Consider the following 12,467-nt stretch of genomic DNA (forward strand, 5'->3'; position numbering starts at 1 on the left):
GTAATTCATCAGCACTGTTGCTGTGTGAATGCAACATCTCCAAAAGTTGATTCTGTTCATCTGGACGTAGCGTTTTCAGTGGGAGAAACGTTTCGTCACTCATCCAAGTGACTTCTTTGATTTGGAGCAACACACTTTTTGGATTACACCATCAGCTGATACAGAGGTCATCCAAATGACTGTGATGAATGGCTATGGATAATTGTTGGATTCTGACCCCTTACCAGTCTGCACCGCACACTCCAGCTGAACACTTCTGTTTGAGCTCCGTTTCCACAAGGACAGATACAGAAACGTTTTACCACCTCAAGACTTTTTATAGCATTTTGTAAAACCTTCCAAGGTATTTTGTTTTGTGATATTTTATTTATTCTACTGCATTTAGATTTTTTCCAAGTTTTGGCTGGTGTAACACAGTAATATGCCAATGTTTAGGATAAGTTCTTGTCTCATTTGGTAACACTATGAAGTAATGGATCTGTGACTCAAATTTCTTTGATCAAATGTCTCGATGGCGACATACCCCACCAATACTGCTGTCAGGATTAGAAGATTATTCTGTCTTTATCCTTTATGCATTGGAAAACATGTCTGATCTGAATTAGTTCATGATGTTTTCTTGAAAACAAAGAAAATCCTTTCAAATTATTCCCATTTCATTTTCAATTTTACATCTGTTTTTAAAGAACTTGTGATTGTAAAGAACCCTTAATTTGTTTCCCCACTTTTATTAAATTTTTTTTATTAAATTAAATTTCTGTTGGAATAATTTTGCTAGCAAACAAGCCAAACAAATCACATAACCTTTTGGCACTTATTAGCAATCTCAGCAGCCTGTACTACCTGGTGGTGATCGCAACAGGATGTGAAATTAGCTGTCTGTAGGAGTCTGAAGGGAAAATTCCCAGCTTGTGCCCACTTGGCTGGAGTGGAAGAAAATCCTCTAAGTTTCAATTCTAGTCAGTAAATCTGTATGTGGCTTTCAAGTTTTCTTATAAATGCTTAATCATGTCCCCTTGAGTAACTATTTACATTCCCAGTACACTCAGCCTTGTTTAACAAGGCAGACTGAGGTGACGTAATGACTGCATCAATCCCTAAAAGCAGACACTACCTCACTAGAGAGAAGGCTGCCTAAGAGCTGAGCCTCTGAGGTGCCACCGCTGTGATTTAAGCTCTTATTGCTTTCACTTCATGACATTACAAGCTTTTTTTAATAGCAGAAGGATCAGTGATAAGCTACTAGAAACAGCTGATCTGTTTTCTGCCTTTAAAAGGTTCATTAGCTTGTTTTATTAACAATAACAAACCAGGTGAAGCAAAGTGAGCAGCACTGTTTGAGTTTTACTAACAGAATGCACTTATCCCTTTGATTTGTCCCATGTCACTATAGCATGAATATTATTTGTGATTACTTTGGCAACAACAAATGTTTTATAACAAAAGCCAGACAGCAGACATTTCTATTAAATTTGTTTTTTTCGTCATGACTGAAGAAAATGATTAATCCATATTTATTATAACTATCTGGGCTGACCTGAGCTGAGTAAATGAAAGAGAAAATAAAAATCAAAACTAGTCATTTTAACAGAAAGCAAACAGATACACAAACTTGTTTGTTGAAAGTATGAAAGAAGCATCTGATGGTGACCCCTCTGAAAATGAAAAGCTGGCGGTTGTAGTAAAAAGCACCACTTTAACAGAAAATCGATAAAGCACAAAGCAAAGCTGTGTGTTAGCGCTGAAGTCGTGTGGTGACTGAGAAGGAGAGGCTGCCTTGCCAAACTAAAGGGTCACCTTGATGAGAGAAGAAGGAAAAGTGACCCTGTGTGTTTGTGTGTTTCAGAGAGCTGGTTTTGTACAGTGGATAAATGGTTGTTCTAGTGTACCGGCAGTCACTTTGTCTGGGTTACAGGGGCGCTCTTGGCAGCTTACGTCATTCTGTCTGTCTACCTGCGTGACTCTACAACACCACCTAAGGTTCCCAGCTGCCATGGAGATGTGAAAGCTTCAGTCTCCATCTGTGAACTGATCAGTTTACCTGTAGGTGGGGAGGAGATGGTGGCATATCTGACCTTGTCTGTGTGACTAATTCACCTTACAACATATGGGCATAGTGGCATCGTGAACCTCTTCCCTTGGGCTTTACACAGCTTTTTGACATTATAGAGTAGGTAAACACAGGTGTTACCAATCACATTAATGCAGAACCCTAATTAATATGATTAGTAACACCTGTGTTTACCTAATATTTCATGTTAGAACTAATTGCTCAACACATCTCCTTAACTATTTATTAAAAAAGTAAAATAAGTGCTTACAAGACATTTTTGACACTTCTATAAATAAACTGAAAACTAAACAGTGTTAAAACAATGAATTTAGCCAGGTATCAGTATGCAACAGTAGTTTGCGGCAGGTAATTTCAAATGCAGCATTTCTGAGCTCAACAAACATCAGCAAACACACAAACTGTTTATGTGCAGTTTGTGTCAACACAAACCTCTGAGGGCAAGAGTTTTAGTTTAACTTGAATATATCCCACCCACTAACAGGGACCACAATATAAATATATAATAACAACTAGGCTTCTTGGCACATGATGATTTGGTATTGCACTGCAGTATACAGTGGATGAAATATACAATTCAGATTTCAAACAGCACTACAAAATAACCAACACACAATAGCACACCATAAAGTGAACACTGAGTGGTCAGTTCAAACACAATACATAGTGCTTAGTGTGTACAAAAACACTCATGCTATTAAAATTATTGTGCTTGTTTGACTCTAAGCACACAATTTAACCCACAATTCTGACTGAAATTGTGACTTTTTTTTCCCTTTGTTCTTCCAGTTTATCTTTGATATGCCATCATTATACTTTACTGATGAGGTTTGAGGGTTTAAGAATCATCTGTTGGATGATGAATATAACATAAATGTGTATAACGTTTTCTCATATTCCAGAGTGATGCTGTCTTTCCAGATATTTGAATATGGATTCCTCCTGGAATCAGCAGAAAGACAAAATGATTATTATTGTGATGATAATCATTTTTTTCATATTTCTTTTTACAAATGCACACAACTTTGCATTTACTGTGAATGAATATATAAAACTGGGGGCAACAAGAAATGTTGTAGTTCAGCCACCAAATGTTATCTCTAACTTTAAAGTTTTTAAAGAATGAACTGAAGAAGCCTCTTGGATGAAAGGTGAAATGTCTTCAAGAAGTCCAGTCACCTTCTGTCATTATTAAAAGCCTACACAGACTTAAAGATGCTGATTTAGTTTAGTTTTTTTTTTTTTTTTCTTCAGAAAGTCAACAGTATGGTATATCTTAAAAGTCGGTGTAGAGAAATGATATTTCTCAGACTAATATTTGGCTTGTTACACATAGAAATGCAAATTCAGGGACAAGTGGACTGTGACTATTCCTTGAGTTACCAGATGTTCCAAACTGCAGGTTGTCTGCGTTTCCTGTAACAGCATGTGCCATTATGTGTTGATGCAGCGTGGCTAAATCAACCAGGAGGACTTGTCCAAGTCTGTTTGGCACCAGCTCTGAGATGGCCTCCGCAATTAGGAGTCCACTGTCACTGCTTACGGTCTGTCACAAAACTTGCACGGTAATTTGTTCTCGACTTTCCAAATAATTAAAGCAACATCACTTTTGACATGTAGTGCATTGTGTACACTCCTGTGTGCCACTGCTATCTAACAGCATAAAGCAAAGCTTTCCCCTGCTGGCCTTTTATCAAGCCTTAGGACTGCTTTGCATTTCAAGGAGGTCCCACATCACTGCATTCATAAACAGACACAGCAGTGAGCAGGAAGAAAAGCAATTTATTGGGAAATGTTTTCCACCCCTTGACTCGATAAAGTGGCTTAACATGTGTGCATGAAAAAAAGCAAGAGTGACAACATTTGTAAGTTAGAAATGGATGTTGAAGACGTAGAGATCTATGCATGAGCTGGAGATACACACACTATTAAATATTAAACAATCTGGTTAAAATGGTCTCTTTTAAAGTAGAAATGAAACACTAGATGTCTGTATAAAGACATCACGGTGTCTTGCTCTCTAAAACTGACACATATTCAACACTGCCTGTGAAGCTGCATTTAAGAAATAAGTGCCTAAAGTTAGACTTACATTCGTTTAAGCACTATTAGCATCAACCAGCCAATAAACACAGTAATTAGCTGGTTGACTGTGCTGGTTGGTTAAAACCTAAAGCACTAATTTCTTAAATCCAGCTTCACAGGCAGCGTTAAATATGTGTACGTTTTAGAGAGTATGGCTCTATAGTGTAAATTAGCCTTTATATATGTTGTGTTACATGCAATAATCTTTCTGGCACCGTTGTATTTTTCACTCTGTTGTATATAGCATTTGTATTCTATTTTTATCCTATTGTATATTTTATTCTATTTTATTCTACTGTATATAGTATTCTATTTTTATTCTATTCTGTACAGTTGTGTACTGTATTTATTCTTATTTTATTCTAATTGTCCTTCATAACTTTTGCACTGTCCACTTCCTGCTGTGACAAAACAAATTTCCCACGTGTGGGACTAATAAAGGTTATCTTATCTTATCTTATGTCCACTTTAAAACAATTTTTCCCTCTTAGTACAGAAAAGGAAAGGGAACGGTCGACCTCTGAAAGGATGGTGAATAAAGCAATACAAGCATTACGAGATGGATCTCTCACTGGAGGAAGAAGAGCTCTCACAATCAAATGCAATCATTCCCACTCATTTAGAAACTGTCCAGAAAAGAAAGATTTTAAGGTAGGATAACTAAGCAAACAAGAATAACTGAAAACCAGCATCATTAGGAACTTATTACTATAGCAACTACTTCCTGTGCTTTGATATTTAACCATGATTATGGTGCACTTGTTAAGGTTAAGTGTCATAAATCGACCTACCATGTTTTCTACACGCAGTTCATAAGGCATTGGGTTGTAGACCATGAGCTGCACTTCACAAACATCCCCTTGAACCCACTGGAAATCTAGGGAAAGACAGACAAAAACATTAGATTTTAGTGGTATTAAAACCCAGGTGCAATTAATGGTAAAATCCACCATAACACTATGACGCCATTCATGATCAAAGGCAACAATCACTGTTTAAAATAAAACAAACAACCAAGACTTTTCCATTGCTGCTTGATATACGTTTTCAGCTGTTCAGTTTGTTGTATCTTTTTCTTTCATTACCAAACAGGAAGTTAATTAAAAAAACTTCCTTGATTTTTCAGCTAAGCAGTGATGACTTATACAATGCCACACAAAACGTATAACACTTTTTTGATTAGATGACAGATTACAAAAGGAACTCGTTTTCTTTTCATATGTTGTTAAAACCTGTGATTTCCCCAACAGCAAGCAATCTGTGCCTAAAACTAGCTTGTACGCATTTGCTTGGATCTAATGGTTCAACTAATTTCCATGACCTCTCAGTAAAAGGGGGAGAAAACCTGTAAGAGGCTGACAATCAGTCACACTAACCATGACAAATGGGCAACAGCTACGCACTGACACATTCCAATAGACAAGAAACAGGACAGAGCAGAAGAGCAGATCCTCTTGTTGAGCTTGTAACACACACATTTGAGTGTACAAGGACCCAGAGTGACTCTAAAAAGGCTGTAAATTTGATTCCTGTGACCGTCAAAGCGACACAGATTTCCTGTTCTTCCCTTGACCTTCTGAGTGACCAGTGATGCTCCAACCAAACTTCTATATTTTCAAACATAATGATAGCGAGTTTGGTAAACTAAAATTTTGCAAATATTGACAGTATAAACTTTAACTCATAGGTTTCCATTTCTAAAAGCAATTAATTCTGTTTACTTACTGGTTTGTGAGCTATCAACATCATTCTGATGGTTACTTAAGCTGCAAGTAATGTTTCAAAAGCTTTGGTAATGCTTGTACTGTGTGGCACAGCTATAAGCATCATCTGAATGGCTATTATGAAGCCATCATTATGAAAATGATGTTTACAATACTTAACATGAGCACTAAACTCAATAACTTGAGTTTATTATATAATATTACACTACAGAATATTTCTAACTAGGCAGCCCGTTCTCTTGATGATACTTTAATTCTGAGGTCAAGTTGAAAGAAAGGCAGTTGTGAAATGTAAAAATGAGGTGAGAGGTCAAATATGACATTAAATGTCAATGCAAACTATAATGTCATATTTAGAATCCTCATATAAGCATTCCTCTATATACCTCAATGTTATCAATATAAACAATAGCAGTAAGAAACAGCATGTAGCATTATTATAATTTTGACCTTTTTATTAGGTCTATTGACTTAAGGAGAGGTCAGAGGTAAATGTGACATCAAATCAAAGTCTTTTTAGAGTACTTTCTATATTCTGACAATATGCACCACACTAGGAATCATAGTTTTAAAGCTGCAAGGCTTTTTGTCAGCAACCAATCAGTCAACCAATAAATCATTAAGTCCTTGGTGGAGGTAATAATGGACAATGATGTTGCAGATGGGCTAATGTCAGAGGTAATTTAGGTCATTTTTTTCAAATCAATATCATGATTAAATTTAATCTGACTTGCTAGTATATTTTGACATGAATCCATATGGCACAAATACGAATGACAAACAGGTTGCAGGACAACGGCACGGCTGGACTGGGTACCTGTCAGCCCCAACATTAACTGGATATGTTTAGCATTAACCACAATCATTTGCTAAGTTATGATGATTTATGAGCGAGAGCCGTCTTCCCGTTCCTGCAATATACATAAGTGTCTCTGAGATACCAGCAGCTTTGACTAGACTACAGTATTTGAAAGAAACAAGAAAAGAAATCCTTATGTGTTAATGTTATCAGAGTGGACCTGTTAAAGACTCTTTTCAGAAATCGCTACAGCTGTGTAACACACAACAGTAAACACACTGTGGGCCATGTTATGAATACAGATTGTGTGGCACAAAATCCACAATAATTTGAATTGATGCATGCGCTCTTTAAGGCTTGATGGATTTCATTTTCTTTTCTTTTTTTGTGTTTTAAATGGGTCATTGTTAGTTCACAGAAAGAAATTTATTAAACTGTTGTGATGAGCTACCAGCAGTGATATTGAGATCAAATTATACTAGAACTTAATTAAAAAGATTCCAGAGAAAAGGGTTTTTAAAGGGCAGGGTAAAAGGTGTGCTCGCATTATGGTTTCTGAAAAAGATTTTCAAAGTACCAAACAGTCAGGAAATGATCAGAGAAATTCATCAGGCACTGAGACCTGACAGAAAACCTTTGTCCAACTTTGAGAGAAAAGTATCCATGATTCCTGAATAAGATATTTAAATTATTGGGGGTGGGGGGTTAAACGCATTGAAATGCTGCTGCAGTAGTCCCATCTCCATTTTGAAATGTAACACATTCTAGTCCATTTGGAGAGCCCTTTGCTGTAAATAGACTTGCAAAAGAGGGCCTTAAAATCCTACCTCAGACCCTGGCAGGAAAAGGGATTTATGGAAGGCAAACTGCAGCCATGCACCCTGGGAAATTAAGCTAGTCAAAAGAAAGATATCTATAATATGAATGTCTGGAAAGTCCCACACAACCTGAGGTCTGGCTCACAGGCATACTCTCATAGCCAGCCAATTAAGTGTGAAATACACCTCAGAAAACAGAAAAAAAAAGTGGATTGCTTCCATCTTATTTGTGTTGCTTCAGTCTTAGCTTCTCAAGTGACCATTGATATTCAGCACATATCTACAAAGACTTCATCTCTTTCAAAACTCTTTTTACTTCCCACCTCAGCTGCTTGTAATGAAGTACAAATACTTCATATTACTGTACTGAAGTAGAGTTTTTAGGCATCTGTACTTTTCTTGAGTATTTATTTTTGTCAACCTTCTACTTTTACTCCCTACATTTTTAAACATCTGTGCTTTTTACTCATTACATTTTCAAAACAGACTTACTTGAGGGAAAGTTTTATTTCCCATCACTGAAACATCAAACCAATTTGAGACTAAGTGGAAGGGGCAATAGCCCATAAGACCATACACGCCAACCCTCCCGCTTTTCCGGGAGAATCCCGAATTTCAGTGCCCCTCCCGAAAATCTCACAGTCGCTCACTTCCAGCCTACCCGGTTTTCGAAGGACCCGGCCCACTTAGACCACAAAGGCCGGGTCCTCAGGTAGATGCAGCCTCTGTATTTGGACAGCCCCGGCTGGGAGATAGCTATAACGGTGACATTTAACTTACTTTAAATAAATAATTACTGTAAAATTCAAGTTGTTTGTATATGTATACCCCCCACCCCCCCTTGAATGTGCAGATGTCCATATATTGTGGTCGCGGTACTTTAGCATCTAACCAGCGTTACAGAAGAGGAGTGAGGATAAAGGGAGTAATGTTTTTTTGTTTGTTTTGTTTTAAATTGGCAGGTAATGTCAAATACAACATCTCTTAACACCTCAAAAAATATATTAGCAAACAAAATGTTTGTGTCCTGCATTTCCCAGGGAGAGAAGAGTGTGAGATAACTTCCCCCAGAGGTGGAGGAAGATGTAGGAAAGACAAGAGAGGTTACATTTTAAGGTAAATGCTGCTCAGTGGCATTTGACAAACGGGAAATTTAAAGCTGTCACTAAATGTCCTCGTTTTTTAAAATCAGATATTGGATCTGTATATGACGTGAAGTTCTGTTTCTTTAATGTTGTCCTGCAAAACAAACTGAGGTATACTAACTTTGTCTTATACAAAGGTTGCAGGAAAATACAAGCCACTTTAGCGTGGAATAATTAGGTTAGCTTGTCATACTGTGGGGAATTTACAGTAAAGGACTTTGTGTTCATGGTCATAGTTGGGTTATGTCAAGTGTAGCCGAAATGATACTTCAGTTTATTCACACAATTAATTCAAAGCAACAGCATCACCAACAGAGGCTGGCTGATCAAAGCCTGTCCACAAAGAAAATCTGCTGGAGCTCACAGCAGAAAATATCCGGTCCTTAAGTCTGGGTCCAAACTACGCTGCAGGTTCATAAGTCAAACGATCACTGCAGCATTACTGGGAGTTGAAAAACTGTCTAAATTCTTTCATCTTTAATAAAATGATCAGCGTTGCTGCTTTGCCAGGTGTAACAATTAAGTTTAACATCCAGGCACCCATGAAAACAGAATTTATTCAATTTAACAGAGTTACAAGTTAGCAGGAAGTTAGCTCGCTAGACTCCACCTAAACATGATATGCCATGTACTGACTGAGAGACTTCTGAAAAATTAAAACGCACAGCTCTGCTATCACTTCCAACATAAATGAAGACAGGAAAGTAAACAGCAGTGACGTTTGTAGGTTTACTGAAGTTGGGCTAGTTGGTATATAATGATATGCTACGTGATCGCTAGCGACACAGCTATGTTAGCACAACATAAACACAGTGAAGCTGCAGGATGAACGCTAACTTTTTTTCCACTCAGTAAAAGTTAACGTGACGGTTCCCGATGGTTAGGGACAAATGGAATCGCGTGGCAGGATACTGTAAACGGCCCAAACTTCAGTCGGGAGAACAACTGAGATAATCCATCCACAATCCGAGGTTAGTCATTAATATACTGCTGCATGGGCTGGGCTGTAGTTACATCATAAGGTTTTAAAAACTGAGTTTTAAAATGATTAGCGGTAATAAAAACAGAGAGGCCAGCAGTGATCACTGACTGTTTTTAGGGGCTTGTTCAGACGAAACAGAAGATGCAAACCATAAAAACATGTTAAAAATAACAACAGCCTTATTAAACGCAGAGTAGTTTGGGCCCAGAAGCAGGGTTTATCACGTCATCACTTAAAGACCGGATTGTGACTCTTTTCCCCACACAAAGCCACCACAACCGATCTTAGGGTTGTCCCACCTGTTGCCCCATCTCACTTTAACCCTCGACTTTGCTCATGATTCTATTTAGGTGTTAACGCAAAATAAAAAAAATAACACTATGTATTCCCATGTTTTCTCATTTATTTTATTACTATATTAATATAGCAACAAGATACAGTTAGCTTTGAAAGAAAAAAATGGTAGAAATGTCCTTCAAAGAGCTGCATTTCAGAGCCTGTACATTTTCACTTTTACTTGAGTAAAGAAAAGTCAAACATTCCAGTGTTTCATTTGCTTCTTTAATGGTAAAATTATTTTGTTAAACTGTCTCTCATGTCCTGTTAGAATATTTTTTTTAATAAAGATTTTAGAGATAAGATGTTAGGGGCTGTTACTGCACCCCACTGTGAAATATTGTATTTAACAATCAGCAGCATTCATCTTTTATACTAAATTTTATATGGTCAGTAGGTCTGGACATTGAAGCAAAATTCATGCATATGAAATTAGAACCAAAGACTGGACCAAAGCTTAGTTTCTGGGCCTGTTTAAAAGTGTTAATAGTCACTAATTCCCCCAGATGAGAAACATTTTTAAAGCAGTTGTTTTGACACTGTAAATGAGAGAGTTTAATGGAATTTAATCCTTTTGCTATGTGCCATTGTCCTTGAAAAGGATCTGTGGTTTTATATGACAACTTGTGTTTTCAGCTTCTAAGATGAACCTCCTATTATCAAATGTCAAAAATCCACAGACAGGTTGATTTCTTGTTTTGCCAAGTTTGTAATTTGAAGGAACAATTTCTAAAAAATACCTGCAACTGCCAGCAGCCCTCAGCCACCTAGTACAAACACCTGTAGTATCAATTTCAAAATCCAACATCACCTTCTTCCCAAGCTGACCTCTGACCTTTAGGCCAAGGCCACGGAGATTTAAACTCGTCTGACATTTTAACTACATATGCTTACGGTATCAATTTGAAAATCCTGCATTGTGGCGCTCTCAAGTCACAAAACACACAACATCCTGAATGTCCTTTGAAAAGCGTGGAGAACTCAAAGAAACTACATCTGCAAAGTTTTCTTAATTGAGTTATGTTTCTTTTAAAGAACAGAGGTGGTCATACCAAATACTCACTGCCAAGCTTACTACAATTGAAGAAATTCTGTTTTTGTCTTATGTACTGTATTTGTATTTATATATGCAGCTTTTAATTAACTCCCTGCAAAAGAAATTACAGTGGTTATAATCAAGTATAGGATCCAGGCATCTATAGAAAACAGATGTCAAAAAGTTAAATAGTTGAAATCCAAAGATGTGCATGTTTTTTTCTTTCAGCAGGGGGGAAAGTAAAGAAAAAGACACAAGCCTGCAATGACTTTGGATGCAAACAGAAATGAAATAGATAACTGCAGAGTTTGGAGACTGATGTAAAGTTAGCCAACACAACACTGCAGCATGTTGAAAGATCTCAGTCTCAGCTTAAACAATACAGACTGTCATCCAGAGACAGCATCACATTTATCATTTGCATTGTCACATCTTAAAAGCCAATATTTTTTCTAATTTATTATCTCAGTAACCTGTTGTCCCACAACTTACTGCCTTTTACACTGACTGCATTGGTTTAGAATGGTTAACTTTGTCCAACAGCTCTCTTTTCTCATGCCATAAGGAGCTGTAAAATTAATCTTTCTAATTGTTTTGAAAATGCTTTGAACAATAAGTAATCCTCTAATACGCCTACTGTCTCCCCTAAATTAGCTTTTGTTTGCTAATTTCGACAGCAGCACTTGAAGCTCCGCAGTGTGAAATTCCTGTTTTCCCCCTTTGGTAACATTTTTGTAAATGAAACTTCAAACAATCCAAACAACAGGAAGCTTCATGTAGCAAAGTTAGGAGGCAGATGATCAAATCTTACAGTGCAGGTGGCATTCAGGACTGAAACGAGCCATTTGTGACTAGACTGACCAGGCGTCCCACTTTATATGGGGACTATAGGACAAGATTTCTGTTACTCAGGCGCCTTTTAATAGCTCTGATTTCTAAACATCAACACTACAGACAGTTTCTGCAATGTCTGATATTTATCCAATGGCTGCAAAGAAAGCAAGGAGGTCTGACTTCTAACTCCATTAAACTTCATAAATCATGTTGTTCACGGATCCCCGGATCTTAAACTTTATTACAACATCTGAAAGAGCAGACTCACTGATCACACTGATCATTTTATTGCAGATGAAAGAATTAAGGCCATTTTTAACTCTCAGTGATGCCACACAGTTTTGATTTTGGGAACAGAAGAAGGTTTTGGATCAGGAACTGACTAAGACTTAAAAGCTAGATTATTTGACCGATAAGTCCATTCAAATGTTCCAAAAGGCACCACAAACAGCGACAGCAGCTTATGTCAGCATAACTGCCAATCAAAACAGCCGTGCCCCTCACTTTGAGGGTCACCAGTCCCCACCATTTCACAGCTTTTGTACCAGGCTGGAAACATCTATGGGAGTCTATGTGGATTGACTCGCTTTTGAAACCAGGTTTGGACACTTCAACATTGACCCAACATGGTGGCATC

The 12,467-nt window shown here is 37.4% G+C and overlaps 1 protein-coding gene across 8 annotated transcripts in view; it reads right to left on the minus strand.

Annotated features, from left to right (window-relative positions):
* trappc9 (trafficking protein particle complex subunit 9) overlaps positions 1-12,467 on the minus strand; it is a 248,090-nt gene that overhangs the window by 173,354 nt on the left and 62,269 nt on the right. For all 8 annotated transcript variants that reach the window (XM_065471289.1, XM_065471291.1, XM_065471290.1 and 5 more), the window contains one exon: positions 4,948-5,033. In XM_065471289.1, coding sequence (XP_065327361.1) covers positions 4,948-5,033 — 86 coding nt within the window. The remainder of the gene's footprint in view (positions 1-4,947; positions 5,034-12,467) is intronic.

This window comes from Pelmatolapia mariae, linkage group LG22 (assembly GCF_036321145.2).
Source record: "Pelmatolapia mariae isolate MD_Pm_ZW linkage group LG22, Pm_UMD_F_2, whole genome shotgun sequence".
Taxonomy (NCBI): domain Eukaryota; kingdom Metazoa; phylum Chordata; class Actinopteri; order Cichliformes; family Cichlidae; genus Pelmatolapia; species Pelmatolapia mariae.